The 22,754-nt window shown below is 32.8% G+C and overlaps 1 protein-coding gene across 2 annotated transcripts; it reads left to right on the top strand.

The window, feature by feature from the left end:
* Positions 1–1,308: 1,308 nt before the first annotated feature.
* LOC140062382 (CUB and sushi domain-containing protein 3-like) lies at positions 1,309–21,199 on the top strand. Of its 2 annotated transcripts, XM_072108575.1 has the most exons (16): positions 1,309–1,444; positions 12,520–12,870; positions 13,055–13,447; positions 13,567–13,740; positions 14,283–14,462; positions 14,725–14,898; positions 15,325–15,501; positions 15,603–15,782; positions 16,327–16,503; positions 17,504–17,680; positions 17,972–18,004; positions 18,335–18,568; positions 19,025–19,087; positions 19,370–19,411; positions 20,204–20,291; positions 20,609–21,199. In XM_072108575.1, the coding sequence occupies exons 1-16, from the start codon at positions 1,387–1,389 to the stop codon at positions 20,850–20,852; spliced, it is 2,745 nt and encodes a 914-aa protein (XP_071964676.1). In that variant the 5' UTR covers positions 1,309–1,386; the 3' UTR covers positions 20,853–21,199. The 2 variants fall into 2 exon arrangements, with proteins under 2 accessions (XP_071964676.1, XP_071964677.1); XM_072108576.1 differs by lacking the exon at positions 18,335–18,568.
* Positions 21,200–22,754: the final 1,555 nt, after the last annotated feature.

The raw sequence follows: 22,754 nt of genomic DNA, 5'->3' as shown, positions 1-22,754 counted from the left end.
AATGACAACACAATTAAGTACGGTGTCAAGACATTGATGTGTTCGATGTATGCTACTCAGGTTTAATTCCTTTTTATGTACTGTAGTAGGCCTATGTTAATAGTTATACTATTAAATAGTATTCAATTATCATAATCTATGATGAATTTCAAAAACGAATAAATGCATTTAATATACTATAATTCTCTTTGTTTTACTTTATTTTAACATTGTATTTTAACTTCTCTCCAACCGAATACTCTCACTTGCACGGATGAAGGCTAGGACAGTCGATTATCGCGCGGTGTTAGATGATCACTAGCATGGGATGAACCGAATACTCTCACTTGCACGGATGAAGGCTAGGACAGTCGATTATCGCGCGGTGTTAGAGGATCACTAGCATGGGATGAACCGAATACTCTCACTTGCACGGATGAAGGCTAGGACAGTCGATTATCGCGCGGTGTTAGAGGATCACTAGCATGGGATGAACTGTTGTAGACATTGTTGTATTGTATTTTTTTTTATTTATTTATTGGTCATCACTTTTTTATCAGTGGTACACACTGTCGTTAGTGGCAGAAAATTGTCCTATATGGCAGAAAATTGAATAAAAAAAAAGAAAAAAGACAAAGCTGAATAGACTGTGTTTTTTATTAAAAAAAATTCATTTCCTTAAGCCTTCGCAAAATGTGTAATATGTATTTTTACGTCTGTTTTACATTTTCTACATGAATTGATCAATTAGCCACAATTCCACCATTTCAAACACGTCAGCCTATTAAGGTTACAAACTGTCAATATTAGACCTTCAAAGTAAAATGCCAAATGATGCAAACATACTCCTTCCTTAGACAGAAGCATTTTATTAATTGCTTCCGGTGTCTTATTTTAATACAAACTGATAAGCAACACCTCTATCTATATTTCTATTGGTTACTTCATGACTTCAAACCCAATAGTAATGAATCATAATACATACAATAGATTAATTCAGATCAATAGATAATCCTACATTAAAAGGTAAGGGTGAATGGGTTATACCATTCTGCAACAGGTATTCTTAAGTGCTCATGTATTTTTTTTCTATTTAATAAAACTTAACCGTTACAAATATTGTTTTACTCTGCTGATATTACTTTATATTGATTTATTCTATGTCTTAGAAATTTAATTAGTGTTTTTTAATTAGCATAAATTATTCCTATGAATATTTATTAGGTGGGTGGATACGTAACAGTGAGTCATTCATCAATACAATGAAAAAATCTGTTTAATGGTACCGAGTATATAACAAGTATGGTTCAACAATTGGTCCGTTATTTGCGAATACTCGATCCATGACACTACGACGATAGGGACTAAACACGCCAAGGGGACATTTTATATTAATTTAAAAACAAAATGGGATCGAATTTGATGTTTGTAATTCTAGGACTTTTACTATTACATATTTGTACAGGTAAGATTTCAATTATTGTATGATGTGGATTGCTTTAACCAAACATTTGGCATTTACTCGGATCACTTTCTAATTCTATGTGAACCATTTCACCTGCATGCGAATAGCTGATTCTATTTACATAGTACCAAATCGAATCCAGAAGCGACTGTATTCGAATATATTCTCTAATGGTATTTTATCACTGAAGTACAAAAATTATCGATTGAAGAAAAACCCGATAATACTAAAAAGTCATTCGTTCGTTTTAGGCCTATTATCATTACAGGATTGTATTATTAGAATGCAGAAAGTAGAGTCAAATCCAGTGGTAGGTTATATCATAGAGGACTCCATAGTTATACAGTTATAATTAAAGTACTGGTAACATAGTTTATTAGTATCATTTTCACAAATATTGTTTATCAAATACTCAGAAACAAATAATAATTTGATTATGCGGTATATACTATGATTACAAATTATCTACATTTTTTAGAAATTTGAATCTGTTCTATAGTGTTATACTCTATTGGTTTGACAAGAGAATTGTTAACTTTTACTCTCCAGAATGTCAATTATCATTTTGTATAAGTTACAACGTATTCTTTTTTACCAATTCGCATTTTAAAACGTTTCTATTATGCCTATTTGTGCAGACTTTATTTACACATTCGGTGTTTCGAACTATTGAATTTCTTTCAATAATAAGTGTGACAAGCAAATCATATTTAGAGATTTGAACATTGCTGTCCTAGGCCTCTATTATACAAAACGTCTGATTCTGATTGATGAGTATGTAAGCCTGCCGTCATGTTTTTTTTTCTATCGCTGCACCTTCTATTCATTAACAACCCTAGAAAAATATGCAACACAATAGTGGTTGCCAATGACGTTAGATCTCATCTATAGAAAACACACGAAGCGTATATAGCAAACAGTTACATATAAAGAAACCCACTAATACTATTGTGACGTATATACTAAAGGATTTTGATGTTTTAAAAGAGGTATTTATTCACCTAGCAAAACTCCTTCAATACTCCAAAATTATGCATATAATTTAAATGACAGCAGAGAATTGCTAACAAAAACACAACCTTCAATAGGTATCTGACAGACACGTCTACCAGTCTTTGCATGATACTGTTATTATAATTTAGGTCAATGCTGGTTATTATGAATAGTTGAATAATAATCAATTCAAAATGACGTAATAATCCAAAGCTACCATTTTGAAGCTTGAAGAGAAAAATCTTGAATTTATACAAACTTTAGATTTTCATATGTTTCCTTGTTATTATGATATACCCTTATTATCAAATTTATATCATCTACAGAAATACCGTAACAATTTTCCCATCAAACATTAATAACAGAAACCATAACGAATACTGTAGATTATTTTGACGGTCAGCATTCCTAAAACACTTGATGATTTCAAACAATGTGGGTGACCCTTCCCCTAAGGCTCATATGTTTATTAATATTATTTTTATTCTCATAACACAGAAGTGTAGATAAAATACAGTAGGTGATATATGGCTTAGATGCGTATCAACACAGTAGCATTGAGGTACCTCCCTGATCACATAGCATCCCTATTTTGTTTGAGGTAAAATGATGTTCTTTTCAAATTCTATGTCGTACTCATGTATACTAACAAAACGAACAGGCGTATAATACTATTCAAACATGCCTAATATAAATTCAATTAACAAAACTACTAAAAGATACTGTACATTTTATTGGGCCTCACTTCATTTTCTAAACGAAGATACAGATATTAAGCATGTGTGAGCTGGAAGGAGAATGGCGGTATTATAAAAATACAGTTGTGAATCAATTGATACATATACAGCACTATTAAGAGCATTTGACTTTCAGAATTGAATAAATTGTGTTTAAACCTCAATAACAATACAATTGTAGGAGGTAAACATTCCAGGTTAGGCCCTATATCCGCATGAAAAGTAGTATTTCGGGATGTTAAACAGCCTGACGTTAACAGATAATCAATACCGGTACAATACAGAAGAATACCAGGGCCTATAGTTCCATATTCACCACGAACTCATACCCAAGTCAACGATTTGATTAATACAAACATTTTAATCCTCATATATCCGTAATAATAAATTAGAATCTTTTCCAAGATAGAATTGCTTTTTAGGCAGCAATGCGTACAACCACAAGGTGAATCACGAGAAGGACACAATATTGTCATTTTTTGTTGTTATTTCATTACCAAAAACGGTAAAAAAAAAGCTACAGATGATGGCAAAGGTGACCTATCGTTTTTACTAAGTGACCCACATGTTCACCCCTTGATAAAAATAATCATTCGATTTTGGTCAAAGTGGATAGTAATTAGATGACATTAAAATGGCATATTCAACAAAAAATGTGTTAAGAATTATTTTTACAGGTGAACAATAAAAGAAATAAACGAATTCTGCCTTTGTGAATAATCGATTTATAAAGAAATCTGAAATGAACTAGTCGAATACCAAACAATGGCCTACGACTACAGGAATCTCATTAGTCCACCGTTTTGTGACATTTTCAATAATAACTGCCTACTGTACCATTTACGGTAACGCTATTACGTATATACAACACATATTATAATTTAAATATTCAACTGTAAATTTCAAAAATAAATACAAACATAATGAAATCATCGTTCACAATTTTGTTCAAAGAACGTAAAGTTAATTGGTAAATTGCCACTATTTGTGAAGTCAACAATTATGGTGAAATATAACAATACTAAATCAATTTATGAATTTTAAATGATTGCCGTCAATATGGCAACTGGTATGACGTTAAACTTGTGTTTAATACAATAATAAAAACCGTACGGTATATTTTATTTTTAATTTTGCGAACCGTAATGACCAGAGATTTAAAATGCAGTTTACAGTGCAGCCCAATACTTTACATTAGCCGATTTGTGCTGGCCACTGTTATTAAGTGGATATAGGTGTTTGTATAAGTAGGCCTACAATAATATCCTCATAAGGGTATTAACAAGATCCTACAACAAAGTAATAATTGGTTAACGTTTTCTAGAAATGCAATAATCTCGTTTGAAATTGTTAAGACCAACGAAATGTTTACAGTAATATAATTATTATTCTATGAAAATTGAATATGGAAAATTCATGCTCTAAAAAAATAATGTACCTGATTTTAAAAGTCTTAAGTTCATATTAAACAGATTTGAGAAAACTGTAGATATTGCTTAATAAGGGGGTAGTGGGTTGCTATTCTGCATTAAGTATCACCAATATAGTTATTTTATGTTGCAACGCAAATGTCTGGTATTTGTACAGTATCTGTCTGTTTCTATTATTCCACAACAGTTCTAATAATAGCATCATGATAATAAGGGAGTGTTTTCAGTTATTGTGTTTAGCCTACGTGGGCTCACATTGATTCGGTCTACAATGACATTGTATAAACTAACAGTAACATTATTCAGGCATTTAAAAGATAACTCGCGACTGAGTAGGTGTCAATAAGATGTTTTCAAATTCATTTTTCCAATCCGGAAACTGTTGCGTAGTTAAGATTGATTATGTCTCCATCCTCCGGAACAATTATCTTAATATCATATCAGTAATTAAGCCACATTCGGCTCGCATTGAATTACATGCTTCACTGAAACATCGGTTCAGTTTGTGCTATTTTCAAACTTGTTTTTGCAAGCTAAAAAGTAAACCTCAAATTTCCTTAAAAAATATGTTATGGTATCCGTTGAAATTATACGTCGTTCAATTGTGGTAATATTAAACCACATGTATATTAATAAGGGAAATTTCTGACAACAGGTATAGCAATTAAGAAGAAACTTACCCCGTGAGGTATAAAAACGTGACTGGTTGTAGACGATTCAAAATGATATGGAGTGCAACAACGTGCCATCTGAATCAGTTGAAAGTGTTGGGTTCAAATCTGACGTTTGTTAATCACTCGGGTATCAAACTAATTGGTTCACTCCAGACTTACACGATGTTGATCGCCAAAGGAACATTCTAGAAAAATAGTTATTGGACATTATTTAAAGAACTCTACAATACAACATAATCATCATCAACATTAAGATTATTTTTTCAAGCCAATTCTAACACATTATTAGTGGAAATTATTGAACCTCGCCATAAGCGGCAGCTTTTGTAAATTTCATTTCTGCTCTTTATAAAGTGGAAATAGAATGATAGGATCATGGACCTAAGGTAGGATTAAACCCCTCCTTTCCCCATTTGCAAATTATTAACACCCGGACATATATAACTAATCATGATTATTAAATGGCATTATCTGACAGTAAAATATTTCGTCTAGCTGACGTTTATAAAAAAAGTCACTGAGCTGAATCTTTTGACATGCAAATTCATAACCCACAATCCGGAAAAATCCTATTCATACAGAACAGTTATTTGACTGAATACAACCTTTAACCCATGTAGGCTACAGTAGATTATTCATGGCCTGTTTATCACTTTTCAGAATATAAATACTTATACAGTATAGTATTGTTTCTTTGAAGTTACTCTCTTTATTTTAAAGATTCAAGACATTTTATTGCAGGTCCACTTAAAATGGAAATTAATTTTGCTTGGCAAATGATAATTAAGATAATAAAAGACAATAAAACTACAGGAAAAATACTCGAAATTGCACAAACGCTCTAGGCCTATAAAAGATCATATTATCAGGAATAGTCAGTGTATCTTCTGATAATGGTCTTATCAATGTTACCACCATAAGCAAGCAGACTGTGCTTCTGATAATTTCAAGGCTCGTCTTATCTTTGCAGTTCATTTCCGTATCGCTTTATTTAAAAAGTATTTGATACAAATAATGGAGGAATTATTTAGCTATATTCACCAAAATGACAGCACGTATCTCAACAAAGAATGTAAACACTTTTAACCGCCATTGTCAAATAATAGTAAAAATGAAAATTTACATATGAATGTCATTATTTTACTTTGTTGTTAGTTTTGTTATAGTTGGGTATTAAAGTTTGTTATTCTTTCTGCTGAAGTTATTCAACCATTCATCAAATTTGTCGAGACAATGTTTGTTAGAGGCTTTTCATAGTTTCATATTATGTATTTTGGTTCTATGAAGAACAACATGGTGGACCTGAATGTTAGGAAAATTACCATACACTAATAACCAGTTACATTTTAACTATTCTACCACATCAGCTACTTATAATGAGTAACGTACCAACATGCCTACTATAGTACATCACAATTCTCTACAAAGATTGAGATACCACTTGATTAATCTCGTGTTTCCATCCTTACGTTTAGCTACTACACGTATATAAACCAAATACTTTTACGTTGCCATTCCATAAGCCTTAGTCACAAAAACAATTATTATGGGTGTTTCTATAGATTAAGCCATGAAGAATAATTACTGATTAGGCATGCGCAGTTCAGAGCATATCGTTATCGATCCCTGGGATACAAATAAACCGTTTCTTTGATCACTGGTAAAGTAAATACAAAAAAGACAATTGTTTTATTGTAGGCTAACTGAATAATACATAACAAACTACCGAATCGTATTTTTAGCTCATGGCACTAAATTTTCAATGGTTGAAAAAAAACCCATCATCAACACAATGGAGAGCCGCATTAATTCTCCCTTACAGTATTAATATGTTAGTTTTGCATGGAGGAAATATATATATATATATATATATATATATATATATATATATAAATATATAGATATATATTTCCTCCATGGTTTTAGTTGGGCATTATTATCTGCTGTTAAAAACGTAAATTAATGAGATAGAGAATAGACACCTAATTTATTACAACATTACGCCTTCTATCTCGTTAATTACACAAGCAATCAATTAACATTGAAAGATAATTAAGTACAGTACCCGGCATTATATTTAGTTCAATACAGTAGCATTGAAATTAACATTGTTATTTTCAATGCTTACCGTTACAATTTTAGAATTAGTCATTCAGTACGATAAAGGTGTGGTAAGCAATACTATTACTCCTCCTCTGTATTGACACGCTACCATAGCAACAAGTTGTGATTTGGATTACTTATTCACGGCATTACATATAGCAAGCGCTGCACATGTAAACATACTATAGATAATGCATTGTTGTGGTATTGGTTTTGAGAGATTATGTTAATTAGTCTGACTAGATGGCACGCTCGCTTCGCTCGCGTACCATCTAGGTCGTGCCCACAGATGGTTCTCGAATACACAGTATTTTCCAGCGAGAAAAAAATGGAGGTTTCAGAAACGAATAAATATACACGATGATTTATGTAGTCAGCTAAAATTAGCACCCTGGGAATTACTTCCGAGAGAGAAACAAAATGAGTCAAATTTTTTTATTTGGACTATTTAAACAAACCCAATTTGTGTTTTGTATGTAACATTAATGGTTGAGGGATGGGGGAAGAAGATAGGTACAAAGAGGAAACATTTTAAAATATATTCTTATCCACTCAGTAACGAAATATTGTTTTTAATGTTTTATAGGCCTATAAATAATATACCACTAAATACAGTAAAACATTTACGATTTAATACTTTGTTAAAACTCTCACTGTCATAGTCGATTGAAATAGTAAAGTACATGTAACGATACACCACTACGTACGTTTATATATTTTTAAATTATTAATTAATACAAACGTTGAGAAACAACTGTCAGTAATAACGTTTATTTATTTGTATATTATATGTTTATAATCTAACAGTAAGGCCTACCCACACTCACAGTAATAAAGTTTATTTGTATATTTGTTTATATTATATCTAACAGTACCAACACTCACAGTAAGAAATTCGCGATTCAAATTGCGATCAAAAGTGGTTAATACCTTAACAGTATTGTACAGCATTGCAATACTATTTATGTTTATTCTCCAAGGTGGCCCATAAATCTAAATCTATACCTCTATGGTTAAACCAAATAATTTGGAATGTTCCATTCATCACAAATCAATACATTTGTAAAAACGTATATTACATGTATCAAAATAGCATTTTTTAAAGAAAATCGGCCTGTCTTCAACATTATGATGGTGTACTCGAACTGTTCAACCGGTTTTCAGCTATTAAAAACAATTATCGTAGGAGGAGATAGGAAAATGCGAAGTGTCCTCGTATTATTGTGTGCGGGTATTTTTCAAATTGACATCCATTAGACAGTGTATACCACGATCGAAAAACACCCCTATTTGGGGCAAATCGTTGAACCTAAATTCGTTTTAATCGTCAATAACTAATTATCGAACTCAATTTAATTAGTAAACAGGGTTACATCAGGTGGTTAAAATTAGTACCGAAAGTACGAACCAACTTTATATACCATCGAGTAAACATTCTAGAAATAACGCACGATTTACCGATTTTTGCCCTTACGTAAATTTATATATAGATACAGTATTAATATACTTCAATATGTACATTTTAAAAACTGGTAATGAAGTATCGGTACGGTAGCATTATGAATGTTTGCGATGTTACATATATAATTTGAGTTTATTTGAACCCAATGAAGGATTAATTACGTTGCATAGTTGAATAGTATTAATGTTCTAATTGACGAATCACTCATTCACTCCCCTGATTACGATTTTTGAGATTTAAATAGTATTTTGAAATCGTAACAGATACACAAGGCGGGAAGAGTGCAATACGTTTATTGTTACATTTTTTTCTGATTGTTTTGTGGCGTTCTGTTCTTGTTTTGTAAATGTTTACCTTTTATATTGTTATACATTTTTATATAAATGTAAAACGAGCAATGAAGTGCCTCATGATTTAAAATACCCAAATAATTCAAGATTTATGTATAATGTGGTAGCCACGAGAAATGATATCCACAGCGCTGTACAAATCACACACACGTAATAAATAGTTTTTCGAGTCTGCAATCAATATAATCGTTTGGTAACATATGTTGTTTTAATAATGTACTGCAGGCCCGTATGCAGCATTTATAATGGGGGGGTGCGAGCGAAGCGAGCAACAATGGCTGGGGGCCAGGGGGCCGCCAAGGGCCCCCGGTCAGGGTCCAGGGGCCGAAGGCCCTGGAAAAATTTGCGTTATTTGACGTTCTAAAGACTGATGTAAGACTCTCTGTTGTGGCTTGGGCTAGTTGAACGATGGACACCAGAACTTAACGCTTTCATGATGAGGCCAACTCAGCAGGGGTGGCGCCAGGATCTTCCCGACGCGGGGGCTACATTCCCCGACGAGGGGGCTATGCGAGCGAAGCGAGCATCACTAGGCTGAGGGCCAGGGGCCGCCAAGGGCCCCCGGTGGGGGTCCAGGGGGCGAAGCCCCCGGAAGCAACGCGTTCTCTAGCGTCATTTGAGGTCTTTTTAATCAAATTTAGGGTAGCCATTTTTTCCATTTTTTATAATGCATAAATAAAATACTGCGTGCAAAAAAACGATGTGCGATGACGGTTTCAATCCATATTTTTCAATTTAAAAAATAAAAGTTCAAAGAAAATATTGAAAAATAGAGTTGGAGGTCCCGGAAATTGGATTTATTATACTTCAAAACATGAAAAAAAATATATAAGTCCCTATCATGGGTTGTGACTGAGCTAAGAAATGTTTGAAAAATAGAGATGTTAGGTCCCGGAAAATGTACTTCTTGTTCTTCGAAATATGACCAGCTTTATTGTTGGGGCTGAGCTAAGAAAATGTTTAAAACTAGAGCTGCAGGTCTTCAAAAAATTGCATTTTATACTTTGGAAACATCAGGCCTAGAGGCTTAAAAAACGCAAGCGTAGACCTTTTTCAGTCGGGGAAAAAAGTTTATTCCTCCCAGGTGTATGCATGCGTACCATCTGGACTTCCGAGTGGTGAGAAATTCATGACATACAGGATATTGAAAATGTAATAACTATAGCTATAATGTTGGCTAAGCGAAAATGGCATGTTTTTTTGTTTAGTAATGGATGAAAAATTTATTTTAGGTGCCCCACGGTACAGAAGGTTACTTGTAAATTAAAAAATTGGTGAACAAACGAACAATTAACATAATTCGTTTTTGCTGTAGTGTAGCTTACGTCGACGCAGTACACGACGTAACCGTCGGTAAACTTCGCCTGGAAAATAACACATTACACATTTTGGTCCCTGGATGAAACTTGATATCACGCGTCTCGACCCAACGTTGAACGATTCGTACAAAGGGATACCGCCAGACAAGTGCGTACCTAGCTATTGTTTAGTAGTAAGTTAGATCGCTGGCAATAATGAATGCATATAAAGTGCATAATAATATCACTCTGACGTACTCTCACGGTCAATGAAACGTCGCGGTTTTCTAGGCGCTGAAGCTAGCTACGAAGTGAACGCGAACGCTTTTTACTGTATATTATATTCCCCGACAAAAAGTACACGTGTTCCCTGACGTTAAGTTGTCTGTATTTCTCCAGCAAACACTTTACCGCGTACCGCGTACATGAAGCGCTAAGCTATTGCTTGTCGTCACATGATCGACTGCGCATGTTTTACATCGAGTTTGTAGTCAGTTCAGATTCCGTAATTTAATTACCGGTATTTTTTCATTTTATATTAGCATATTTTTGTTTGTATACCATTGATAATGTAAATTTTGTATATATATAATGATATTGTCTTTAGTTAAACAAGACAAGAAAAAATACCAACCGAGGAAATAGTGGACCTTTTGGGACTTGGGGGGGTGCGTCTGCACCCAACGCACCCCCCCTGGATACGGGCCTGTACTGTACCAGTCTTTTTTAAATAGTAGGCCTATCGGTTTTTAACTTATTAAATGAGTCATTCACGCCATGCATCAACATATTTAAGTATTGTTCAGTTTGGAGTTTAAATGGGATTTTTTTTCTCCAATTAGCAACTGATAATGATGTATAAATATCGTCAGTGCCATTATGTGCCTAATTCCTCTATAGGGGGAATCATAAATGAAAGAAAAATGGTTAAGTAATAATAAAAGAGAATAAAAGAGGAGAAAGGGAAATTTCTACAGAGTGAATCAAAACCAACTAAAGATTGGGGGACCATATAGGGGAATTAAAAAAGTTATTTTTAATAAAATAAAATCCCCCTATCTTTAGAAAGACATTATTTATCATGCTGTACTTAAATAATAGTAATTATGATATTATTTATTTAATATTTGAATGACTCTCGTCATTGCGGCCATCATGTGTCTATTTCCTATACTATAGGGGGAGTCACAACAGACAAATGGTTAATTAGGAGCATGCGTAGTGTGATAAAAAAACAATCACCTTATTGTTAGAGCAGACAGTACTGTAGGTATCATCCTAAATAATGGTAATATGGTACGAATCACAGAAAAATATTAGGCTATTGGTAGGAGCATAAAAGGTGGGATTTACATCGAGTAAAGGCGTATTTTAAATAAATATATCCCCCTTCATTATCAAGAGTAATATGTTCCTACTTAAATAATGGTAGAGCTAATACTGGTAATTATAATAGTAATGATTGTCGAATATTTGTATTGTATGCTACGAATATGAATATTACAATGTTCAATTAAGATTGGTCTTACAACGTGGCTTAGAATGTTTTGTTTTCTCAAATTAAATCTCGGTTCAATTAACGTTTGGTATGAAAATGGCTTTTAATATAGCAAGTTTATGGATGAACGGTGGTAAAACAAAGCATTTTGAAATACGTTTTAAGGTTACATATAGGCCTAAAGTGAAATAAATTCCTCAAAAGTTAGTCATTTCGTAAAATGCAACGGTAGCCAGTTTGGACTATGTATAGTTTACAATGAAAATGATTTTTTTAACAAGGGCCGAAACAAAAATGATAAATAATAAAAATAAAATAAATACATAAAAATGCATCTTCTAGTGTTGTTCATTTGAATATTTAATTCGGTTCACCTGACTGATGAATGTGGTCTTGCGAGATAAAATTAATAATAATATTGTATAGACATCCTTAGTAGGCCTATTTCTTAAGATGAAAATGAGGACAGTGCCAATAATGTTAAATTCAGTATACAAGATATATTACGTATGCGTTTGTTTAATTTCTAGGCTTTGAAAACTTAGGATGCTATTACGATTATGCGGAAAACCGAACACTTCCAGGCCTAGACTCTTGCAATATTCCAGAACCTGAAGAAAAGTGCAATGGATGCGCAGCAGATCAGCCTTACTGTGAAAGTGAGGATTCTATGACTATAGAATTTTGCCATGACTTATGTCACAGGCGGGGTTTCCTATACTCTGGTTTGGAGGCTGGAAGTCAGTGCTTTTGTGGAGATAATTTCGATCCAATGGCTCCAGCAAACGGTAAACCATCAAGTAATAATTGCACGCAAGAGACATGTACAGGAGATAACAGTCAATTGTGTGGTGGAGAATTAAGAATTATTATGTATAAAAGTATGTATATTTAATTTATTTTTGAAGACGTAGATTTTGTAGGTCTATTTAATGCTGTAATAGACTCTCCTTGGAGAGTTTGTATTACGCTGAAGCAACGAGGTTTTTTTATGGTGCAAAAAGTTATAGTAGGCATAGGTGTCTCATGTAATATTTTGATTAAATATATGTGTTTGTTTTATAGATGATGCATTTATGAATTGTACATCATTTGAGTTTAGCAACGGTACGGTTACACCAAATCAAGAAATATACGCCTCACAGACCACTGTGACGTTGACATGTAACACAGGATTTCACCAAGTTGGACCTACAGAGTCATATTGTTGGTTTTCCGGTGCATTTAGTCATGTAACTAAAGAAACACAACCGGCGTGCATCAGAGAGTGTTCTGCGTTGAACACAGATTCGTTAACAGAAGTTAGCAGAAACGTTCAATATACTGGGGCTTTTGTTGTTGGCGATACTATAACGTATGAATGCAGTGTAGGATATGAACCAGAGGGCGGTGTTGCAAGTGGTGAATTAGAATGTCGAGAGGACCGTTTGTGGTCAGAAGCGTTGCCAACTTGCAATGGTAATTACAGTAACCTTCCTACTACTAATTTTAGTGAAGATCAGTAGGCCTACTTTTCATAATCGTTACACCCTCCACTGATGTTAATTCTCTAAATAGATTAAAACGTTATGTTTCAGGTGTTTCGTGTGGTGATCCTGGTACACCAACAAATGGTGTTCTTAATGAAAATCAGTTTTTCTACCCAAAATCTGTAAGTTACTCGTGTAATCCTGGGTATGTTTTAAGTGATTCTTCGACAAGACAGTGTCAGTCAGATAGAAATTGGTCAGGATCCTTACCATCTTGTATCCGTAAGTTTTTTTTTTTCACTTGTGTTTTAAAAAGAAAACATATTACATTTAATTTCTCTTCATTTCGGACTTCATGAAGAATGTAGAAACAGTGCAGAACACTAATCTTAATAACTGAACAATGAGAGGACAAGAAGAAGAATTGACACAAATAGGCTATATATTCTTATTGGTGAAATAGATATCTAATTTCAGAGTTCTATACTGTACTAAAGTTATTACTTTAAATATTTGGAAGCTACACATTTAAAACAGTGACACGATTCTTAAGTGAAAGTGTCTCCAGAGTAGGCCTAATTAAAATAAAGGTAAAAGAAAAGTGGTTTAACAATTAGCAAGACCTATTCACCAGAATGAATATTATGTCAAAATATAAAAGTAACAAAATAGTAATGCAGTATTTAATTAATAACAACTAAGGCATTCCATTAATATTTTATGGTAGTTTAATCAGAATTATCCTCGAGTTTTCCGTTATGTGTAACGCTAAGCAATTTTCTTTAAACATGTTAATATTACAAATTACATTAATTTATTGACAGCTGTGGATTGTGGAGGGTTAAGCAATATTAATAATGGGGAGGTTTCACATGTATCTGGCACAACATTTGGTATGTCAGCTACATATACGTGTACTACTGCTGGCTATGAATTGATTGGAGACATGACCAGAATGTGTTTGGAAGACGGAAGTTGGTCCGGATCAACTCCATCTTGTGGAGGTATAGTTGCAATTCATGTACATCTCAGTAATCATTCCATACAGGAAACATTAATGTATCTGAATTTTAAACTACTACTACTACTACTTCTAAAAAAGTAAACTTCTAAAAAAGTATTTAGATAGACAGAACAAACACAGGGTGGCCAAACAAGACTTTCTTCGGAACCACTAACAACTCATTTAAAACTCCAGAAAGTAGGAAAAATGTTGCCATTCCTCTGTACTGAATAAATAACATTTCGTGTTTCATTTTCGTTTAGTTGTGGACTGTGGAGACCCTGGTTTACCAGCAAATGGATTTAGATCTGGTCTGACTACAACTTATAACAGCGTTGTTTCCTATATATGCAATACCGGATATGACATCATTGGTGAACAGATCATAACTTGCCAATCTGATGGAACATGGACAGACAATGTTCCGACTTGTAAAAGTAAACATAACTTAAATTAGTTCTTAATATTAGCCTGTTTTCTACTTTTAAATATTACTGTACTATTGTACTAATAGTTTTTTTTTAATATATATTTAAAATAATATTTCAAATTAATGTTCGTGAATTAACGTTTTTTTATTTAATTGAATTTAAAGAAAAAACATTTCAAGAGTGTGTTTCCATTTTACATTTTCTAATACTATAAATGGTGTTTATTTTTATAAACTTCAAAACGTATAATTTCTAGTAACAAAACATTACAGCTTAATTTGGAATTAATATATATATATTTCATGATTATTATTGTTTTAATTATTTAATATTACATAATTTGTTTGTGAACTGTGTGGTGAGCCTGATTTTTTAACAGGAAATGCTCATACATGTTTACAAAAATAATAACATTATAATGTGTCTGTTTAGTTGTTAACTGCGGAGACCCTGGTACACCAGTCAATGGACTCTGGAGATCTGGTCTGAATACAACTTATAACAGCGTCGTTTCCTATATATGCGAAACCGGATATGACCTCATAGGGGTAGAGACTATAACTTGCCAAGCTAATGCAACATGGTCAGATGACGGCCCAACTTGCCAAAGTTAGTATAGTAGTCCTAAATATCTAACTAAATATCTTTAAAAAAAACAAACAGTTATTTTTCAACTTTATTACATTATTACTGAATTATTTTCATTTCAGTTGTAAACTGTGGTGATCCAGGCTCACCGCCGACTAACGGAGAAATGAGTGGGGACAGTGTAAGAACATATGGAAGTAGTGTACAATACAACTGCAACACCGGATATGACATCACGGGTTCCCAGAGCATCACATGTCAGGCTGATGGAACATGGTCAGACAGCGCTCCGAACTGCCAAAGTAATTTGATTTCAACCTTATTATTTTTTTTATTTAACTAGGCTTGCTAATATAATATAACGATACATGTTCATTCTTTTAGCGGAATTATTGCATTATTGTAAGACAATCGATATATAAATCTATCAATGGAGTTAGAAGAAGCCAAAGTTACGTTATCTTCTGACTAGCAAAAAAAATTGCATAATTTAGGCCGCTTGTTTTGTAATAATAGCATTTGCTTAAAATGCAAAGGTAGATGGTACACTTTCATTCTTTAAAGCGGAATTATTGCACATGTAGACTGTAAAAAAAGATATATAAACCCATTATGTTACGTTATTATTATTACAAAAAAGTACAAGAGCATAATTTAGGCCGCTTGCATTTTGTTTGACCCGAAATTCAAGGGTAACGACCCTGTCATGTTAACTGATAGAAAACATTACATTGACTAATAAAATCAATTACTGTCTTAATGATTCAGGTTGTTATTGTTCTACACACATTTCTTACATTATGAATAAACATAATTTAATAGCGATTTCTTTTGTTTTACTTTCAGTCGTTGATTGTATGCATCCGGGATCTCCTGATGGAATTACCGTAGAGGTTGATCAGACAACCTACGGTGAAATTGTAACGTACGAATGTGAACCTGGGTATGGTATTAGTAGTGGAAATGACTGGAGGATGTGTGGGATAGACGGTTCATGGTCTGGTGAAGAACCAACATGTTCAAGTACGTTTAGCCATATATTTTGAGTTTTTTTTACGTAGTATTTTTTTCAAATTAGAAGATTTTAAATAACAATAACTTATGTTTTGTTCCGATAGATGGTACCAACAATCTCTTTAAAATTCGAATACCGTGTCTATCTATATCTCGTATTATCTAATCATCCACATTTACAGAGGCCTTCTTCATACATTTATTATTATCTTGTCGACCCCTGAGGGATCTGAACAGTATACCAATATCATTATTCATAATATAGAATCCTATTGTCTATGGCATCCTCGATCGGCCACTACATTGTTTAAAGATGTATTGTCCCTTGAAACACAAAAAAAATGAAAGTCAAAATATTCTAAATTTAAATTGGCCATATCAAAGTAATATTAAAGTTATTCACTTTAAGTCAAAAATTCGTGCCAAAAACAACAATTTTACGTAATTAACAGGTAAATTAGTTTGATTACATTTTGTCTGGAAAATCGTCACAAGCGAAAGTAAACAAAGATTTCAAACCAAGAGTATGCATTATGCATGATCCTAATTACGATTGTTTACAACTCGTCACGGTTGAGAAGGTGTTTTCACACACATCGCGAGGAAGTTTTATGATTATGCATACATAGTAGCCAAACAAGCGCTTTGCATTATGAGATATGTTTTGATCGAAAACTTTGACTGGAAGTCACAGTTTTTTTTTAAATAAAAAACGTCTGTATTTCAGTTAAATAATTTTTTTTTTCGACTAATTTTTGGGGAAAGTTAATAACTATTATGATACTTCAAAATGACCCACTTTTTTTCGAAATCTTCTAATTTTTATTTTTTTGGAATTTGACAAAGGGACAATACATCTTTAAGCTATATTATTTGAATTCTCCATAAAATTGAGCAAAAGCCGCGTTGCGGATTATAAAACAATTACAAAAAAATTCAAATGATTGCCGTTGAGACGTCTCCCCATTTGCATACAGCTTAACATAATACAATATTGATTCAATTTCAGTTTCTACGTGTGGAGAACCAGAAAGTTCTGAGTTTTCAATCCGAACTGGCGACAGTTATGTTGTTGGAGCAATAGTTACTTACCAATGCATGACGGGATACGAGCAGACAGGAGGAAACGCAATGATAACTTGCCATACTAATACCTCTTGGTCTGGAGAACCAATAGTTTGTACAGGTTTGTACCATTTTAAAACAAATATATTGCATCGTTTGTTTTTTATTATATTCACTCACCGAAATATAATGAAGTTAAAAGTTGTACAAAGTAAATGAAATTGGAATATCGGACGGAGACCAATTAAATGATGAAAACTGTATACTTTAAATATCATGACGACACCATATTATATGATTTGTGTTTCTAATTATGGGAATAAGCACAGAAGCACAAAATACATGGCCATATGACTTTGATATTATATTAGTGAGATTGCATTACGATATTGAATATATTAATTTTTTTTAGAAATCCCTCAACCAACATCTGAAGCAATCACAAGTAAGTTTAGATGTGAAATTCACATGATTTATTTTATCTTAAGATTGGTGGCAAACTAAAGCATGCATATCAATTTGTTGCACCTTTTCTATGTGTGGTTTAATAACAATTCAAAAAGAAAGTACAACGCATACATCCCTGTGTTCAATTTAAGTAAATTAATTTAAATTAACTTCTACAATATGTGTTCGTAAAACAAGAATATGCGTTTTACTTTCTGCAAATAATGTAGTAGACTGAATTTAGTTGCATATTTTATAGGCCTGTACATTTAATGTTTTTGCACGGTTGTGGTATCTTATTGGGAATTCACAAAATCTATTTTAATAGCACATAATCCAACAACTGAGCACGTTACTCTACCACCTACCACTCGCCTGTACACAACGCAAAGCCCCACCACCCAGCTGCCTAAAACTACAACTGATCACGTAACAACAGAAGGTTTGACAACGCTGAAGCTTACACAAAGGCTTACAACGCTGATACGTACAACATTACCGCCTAGGCCTACTACTGACACCCAACAAACAACACTTTTACAAACTAAGTTAACAAGTGATAGTAAGTGATTGATGATTAACATGGTGGTTGTTTTCTCTAAGCACATTTCCTGCCTTTTCCACAAACATTACATTTACACCGGTTCCGATTTTTTAATTACGGTAAATTTGTAAAAGGATGTCGTTATCCGTGAGTTGGAACATGTTTAAATGTATATTTATGGTTTAATAATCTGTAAAAATCAAAATGTCATGTCAATTGATAATTGTAAATGTCTACAAATAACTAATTTTGCGTTAGGAAAACAATAGAAAAATGCTGACATTTTTAAAGATAAATGAAAACATTGAATTGTTTTAGATTTGGTACTTCATTTTATTTTAAAAGAAATAAGTTTTTGGATAGTATTTGTGGCTTGTCTGTGTATCTGTGATTATAAAATAAAGTTTTATTAACATTCGTCACTGGTATATGCGCAATCGTTACTTACTTTTCTTAATTAATTGTGTTTTTTAGCTATGAAACCATCATCATCAAATGAGGTAACGCAGGCAAAGTCAACCGCAGTACCCGCTACTAGTAAGTTTGATGGACTAAGTGTACTAAATATGATGTTTTATTAGGCCTAATCCTAAACAATATCTTTTCGACTGAAAATCGTCCAGCGGTAATAATAAATCTGCAAAAAGGATACAAGATATGCTTAAATACATAAGAGACATACTGAAAAGGTTTAATAGGATAAAGACGTATTGTTTCTATAATAAACTATATAAATAAACATTGAACTATAATGATGTGTGTACATCATCTAGGCTATAATACACGATAGATGTAATAATATCATTATTTGAATTTCAGCTGGTAAAGGTGAGAATGCTGCCCAGACTACTGGAGAATCAGGTATTTATTTTGAAAATTATTGTTTAAACATTTAGATTAGTATTTAGGCCTATAAGATAAAAAAAAAAACGATAAGTTATCTGTTCTATTTGCTGTTATACCGACCGTCTATTATGTGCGCAAGATCAACCTAAACATTTTTTAAAGCGACTCTGGTATAACTTAATGCCGTTATGTTGTTACAAGTTTAGACATTGTTGTAGCTTACTTATCGTGATTACCACATATCGTAGGCCTATTTCGAATTTCAAAAATCTCAGAAAACAAACTCGTGGTATCGACGTATGTCGTTTAGTTTAAACCTTCCTACTGGTATTTGGCAATTGATAGAATAACGAATATTAAAAACGTTTACTTACAAATACTATAGTTCTTCTGCGTTGATTGTTGTTGATTTAACTTCCAACTTCATTCACATTCTTCTTACCCGGTCAATAAAGATAATTACTATCCCTCAGAATGACGTTCCTAATTTGCATACGGGTAGCGTAACAACCAGGATTACGTAATATGCAGCATGCATTAAATACTACAATAACTGCTGGAATGCAGTAGTCAGTCGAGCATTTGCGATAGAGGGTTCATGCTGTAGTTCTCTTACAAAGTTGGGTTTTTTTATTTTCCGTCTAAAATATACTTGTCATTTGAAATTCTATGTAACCATTTGTCATAGATACGGAAGGCATAAATCTAATTACTGGTATAACATTATTGTAAATGGTGTATTTAGATTAGATAATTGTACAATTGTATTTTTTGTAACCACTTATTATTCTTAATTTTGTTTTATAGATATGCTGATGATGTACATAGTTATTGGTATATCAGCTCTATTGTTAATAATATTAATTTTAGGAGCAACGTACATACTTGCTGCAAAGTAAGTAATAACAATTTTAATTTCGTATTTTTTTTTCTTTTTCCGTTACAGCATTTAATTGAATTGCTGTTACTACATAAATTTTATTATAATAAATGTCTGTTCAATAGTTCGAATAGTTTGGAGACAAGACAATTTGAAAATAGAGCTGCTAGATCCTCATAAACTGCACCCCGCACCCACGCCCATGAAATATTCTTTAACAACAACGAAACTAACAGAAAAATCAATCAAATCTTCCAGAATTAACAAGAAATTGCAGTATATAATAAAACAGTTAAACATTTCCAATTCTTGATTATTTTGTATAAAATTAGGAGAAAGACAAAACATCCTTTGAAAGAGACTACTAGTATTGAAGCAATTCCTAACCCTACTTACCTGGACGGGTTTGCTGAACCACCAATGGCAGCGACAAACGACGGGTTTGACATGACCGAAGAAAATGAAGTTGAGCCAACAACCAATGGAATCGATGAATCAGATGGCTGGAAACCAATAGGTCACTTGGAAAGCGAAACAAGTGGCGGAAAATTTAAACCCAAGTTTATGTCCAAATAGTCTAACGCTATATTATATTATAATAGGCCTACATATTTAATTTAAGACTAATTACAAACTAGAAATCATTTACGATGAAGAATAATTTATTTATTCTCGTTAAAATATCTTGTTCTACTTTGTAGATGATTTGAAAGTACACCTTGTAAATATATCAATATTGTGGTTCTTCCATTGATTGGTTATATCCACCGAAACCAAATAAGTTGCAGTTTTTTAAAATATTTTTCTTTTATTTGCGGCTTGTTTGATTGCTACATTCCGATAATATCAATTACTGAATATCTTTAGGAATAATTTTTTTTTTAAACATTTTCTAGATCTCATAAATGTATTAGTGACAAAAAGAAAGAGAATGATGCGCGTAGTATACTAACGCAGGATACGCCCGCGCGCGCTTATATTTTGTTAGCGTATCACTGATGATTTTTCCCGCCAGTTCTTTGTTTTGAAATATCAAATCTTATAAATGCCATAAACTTAAAAAGTATTGATATTGTAACACACTGCTTGATAATGCCGTCTCAAAGCATTAATGGTATCAATCTAATCTCGTTGGTATGTGAGTGCCTTATTAGAATATTTAAAGACTGAATCTTTAAATAAATGTTTAAATGTTATTTAATTATTTAGAATAACTTAATGTGTTCGTTTTGAAAGGAATAGAACCAAAGTCAGCGTATTTTACAGTTTTAGTTTAAAATTGCAATGCTTTTGATAAGTGTTATAATAATAGGGATCGACATCATAGGGAGGCACTATTTGTTATGTCTGTATATTCATTTTAAACAATCATTTTTGTAAGTTATAACACAAAATACAATTGGCTTTAGCACTTATACAACTGTACTTGGTGATCAACTAATTGATTCGCATGTAGATTTGTTCTGAATAATATTAGTATTTTTAAATACTAAGAATGTAAACTTGATTTCGTAATCTTGTTGATATTAGTAGCAACTTATGCAAAGTGTAGGATTTATAAATTAAGGAACACGAACATTTAGCCTTGAATATACAGATTCTGTAAAATAAATTATTATATAAATACTACATAAAACAGAATACATTAATTTGCTATGTAGTTTATGAGAAAAACATATTTTTGTATCATTGTACTGTAAAATAAAATTAATACGTTTTAATTGAATTTTCAATTTTAAAATAAATGTCTTTTTTAAGCTATTTGTTTCTTTCTCATTTGTTTTTGGTTTATTCCATTTTTGTTACCTTTCTTGGTTATAATCTTTTTTTCCATTCATTCTTTTCTCTCTTTCGTTCAGTCTTTCTTCTCATGTATGCCAAAATAAGGCATTCTCGCGGCTCCTAATTTTCTGGTACGGGTATTCTTAAAATTGAGGGCGGTAAACATAAAATTTACGAGATCAAAAATACAGGTGGCGTAAGCCAAAGGAAAAAAAAGATGTTAAAAGTTGTGCTCCTCTTGCCTCAGCACTAAGGCCCTGCCACAGCCTTTTGGGGTCGTTTCCCACCACATCACCAGATGCATTGATGTTATTGCCTCATGATGTGTGGTGGAAAGGGGGATGTATAATTCTGTGAACCCCAATTCATCTATGGTAGGCCTAATGTTAAGATTTCAACTATCCAGATGCGACTTCAAAGTTTTTGGTGTGTTTTCCCTATTTAAAAAACTCGGGTTCATATGCCTAAGTCCCCCTTTAGTTGGTCTCGACTTCAGCATCATCTTTACATTTGTTCCTAATTTGCGGACATGTCTTTATGTTCTTAAAATTGAGGGCGCTAAACATAACATTTATGAGATCGAATCCACAGAAAAAAACACTGACTGAACCAAAAATTAAGTGACCCAGTATTACCCTGTCATAGCGTCCTCTCCCTGCATCTGGTAATGTCATGGAAACGACCTCAATGCTGTGG

This window comes from Antedon mediterranea, chromosome 11 (genome assembly GCF_964355755.1).
Source record: "Antedon mediterranea chromosome 11, ecAntMedi1.1, whole genome shotgun sequence".
Classification (NCBI taxonomy): Eukaryota; Metazoa; Echinodermata; class Crinoidea; order Comatulida; family Antedonidae; genus Antedon; species Antedon mediterranea.
The sequence above is the reverse complement of the archived record's forward strand: the minus strand, read 5'-3'. Positions and strand labels throughout refer to the sequence as shown.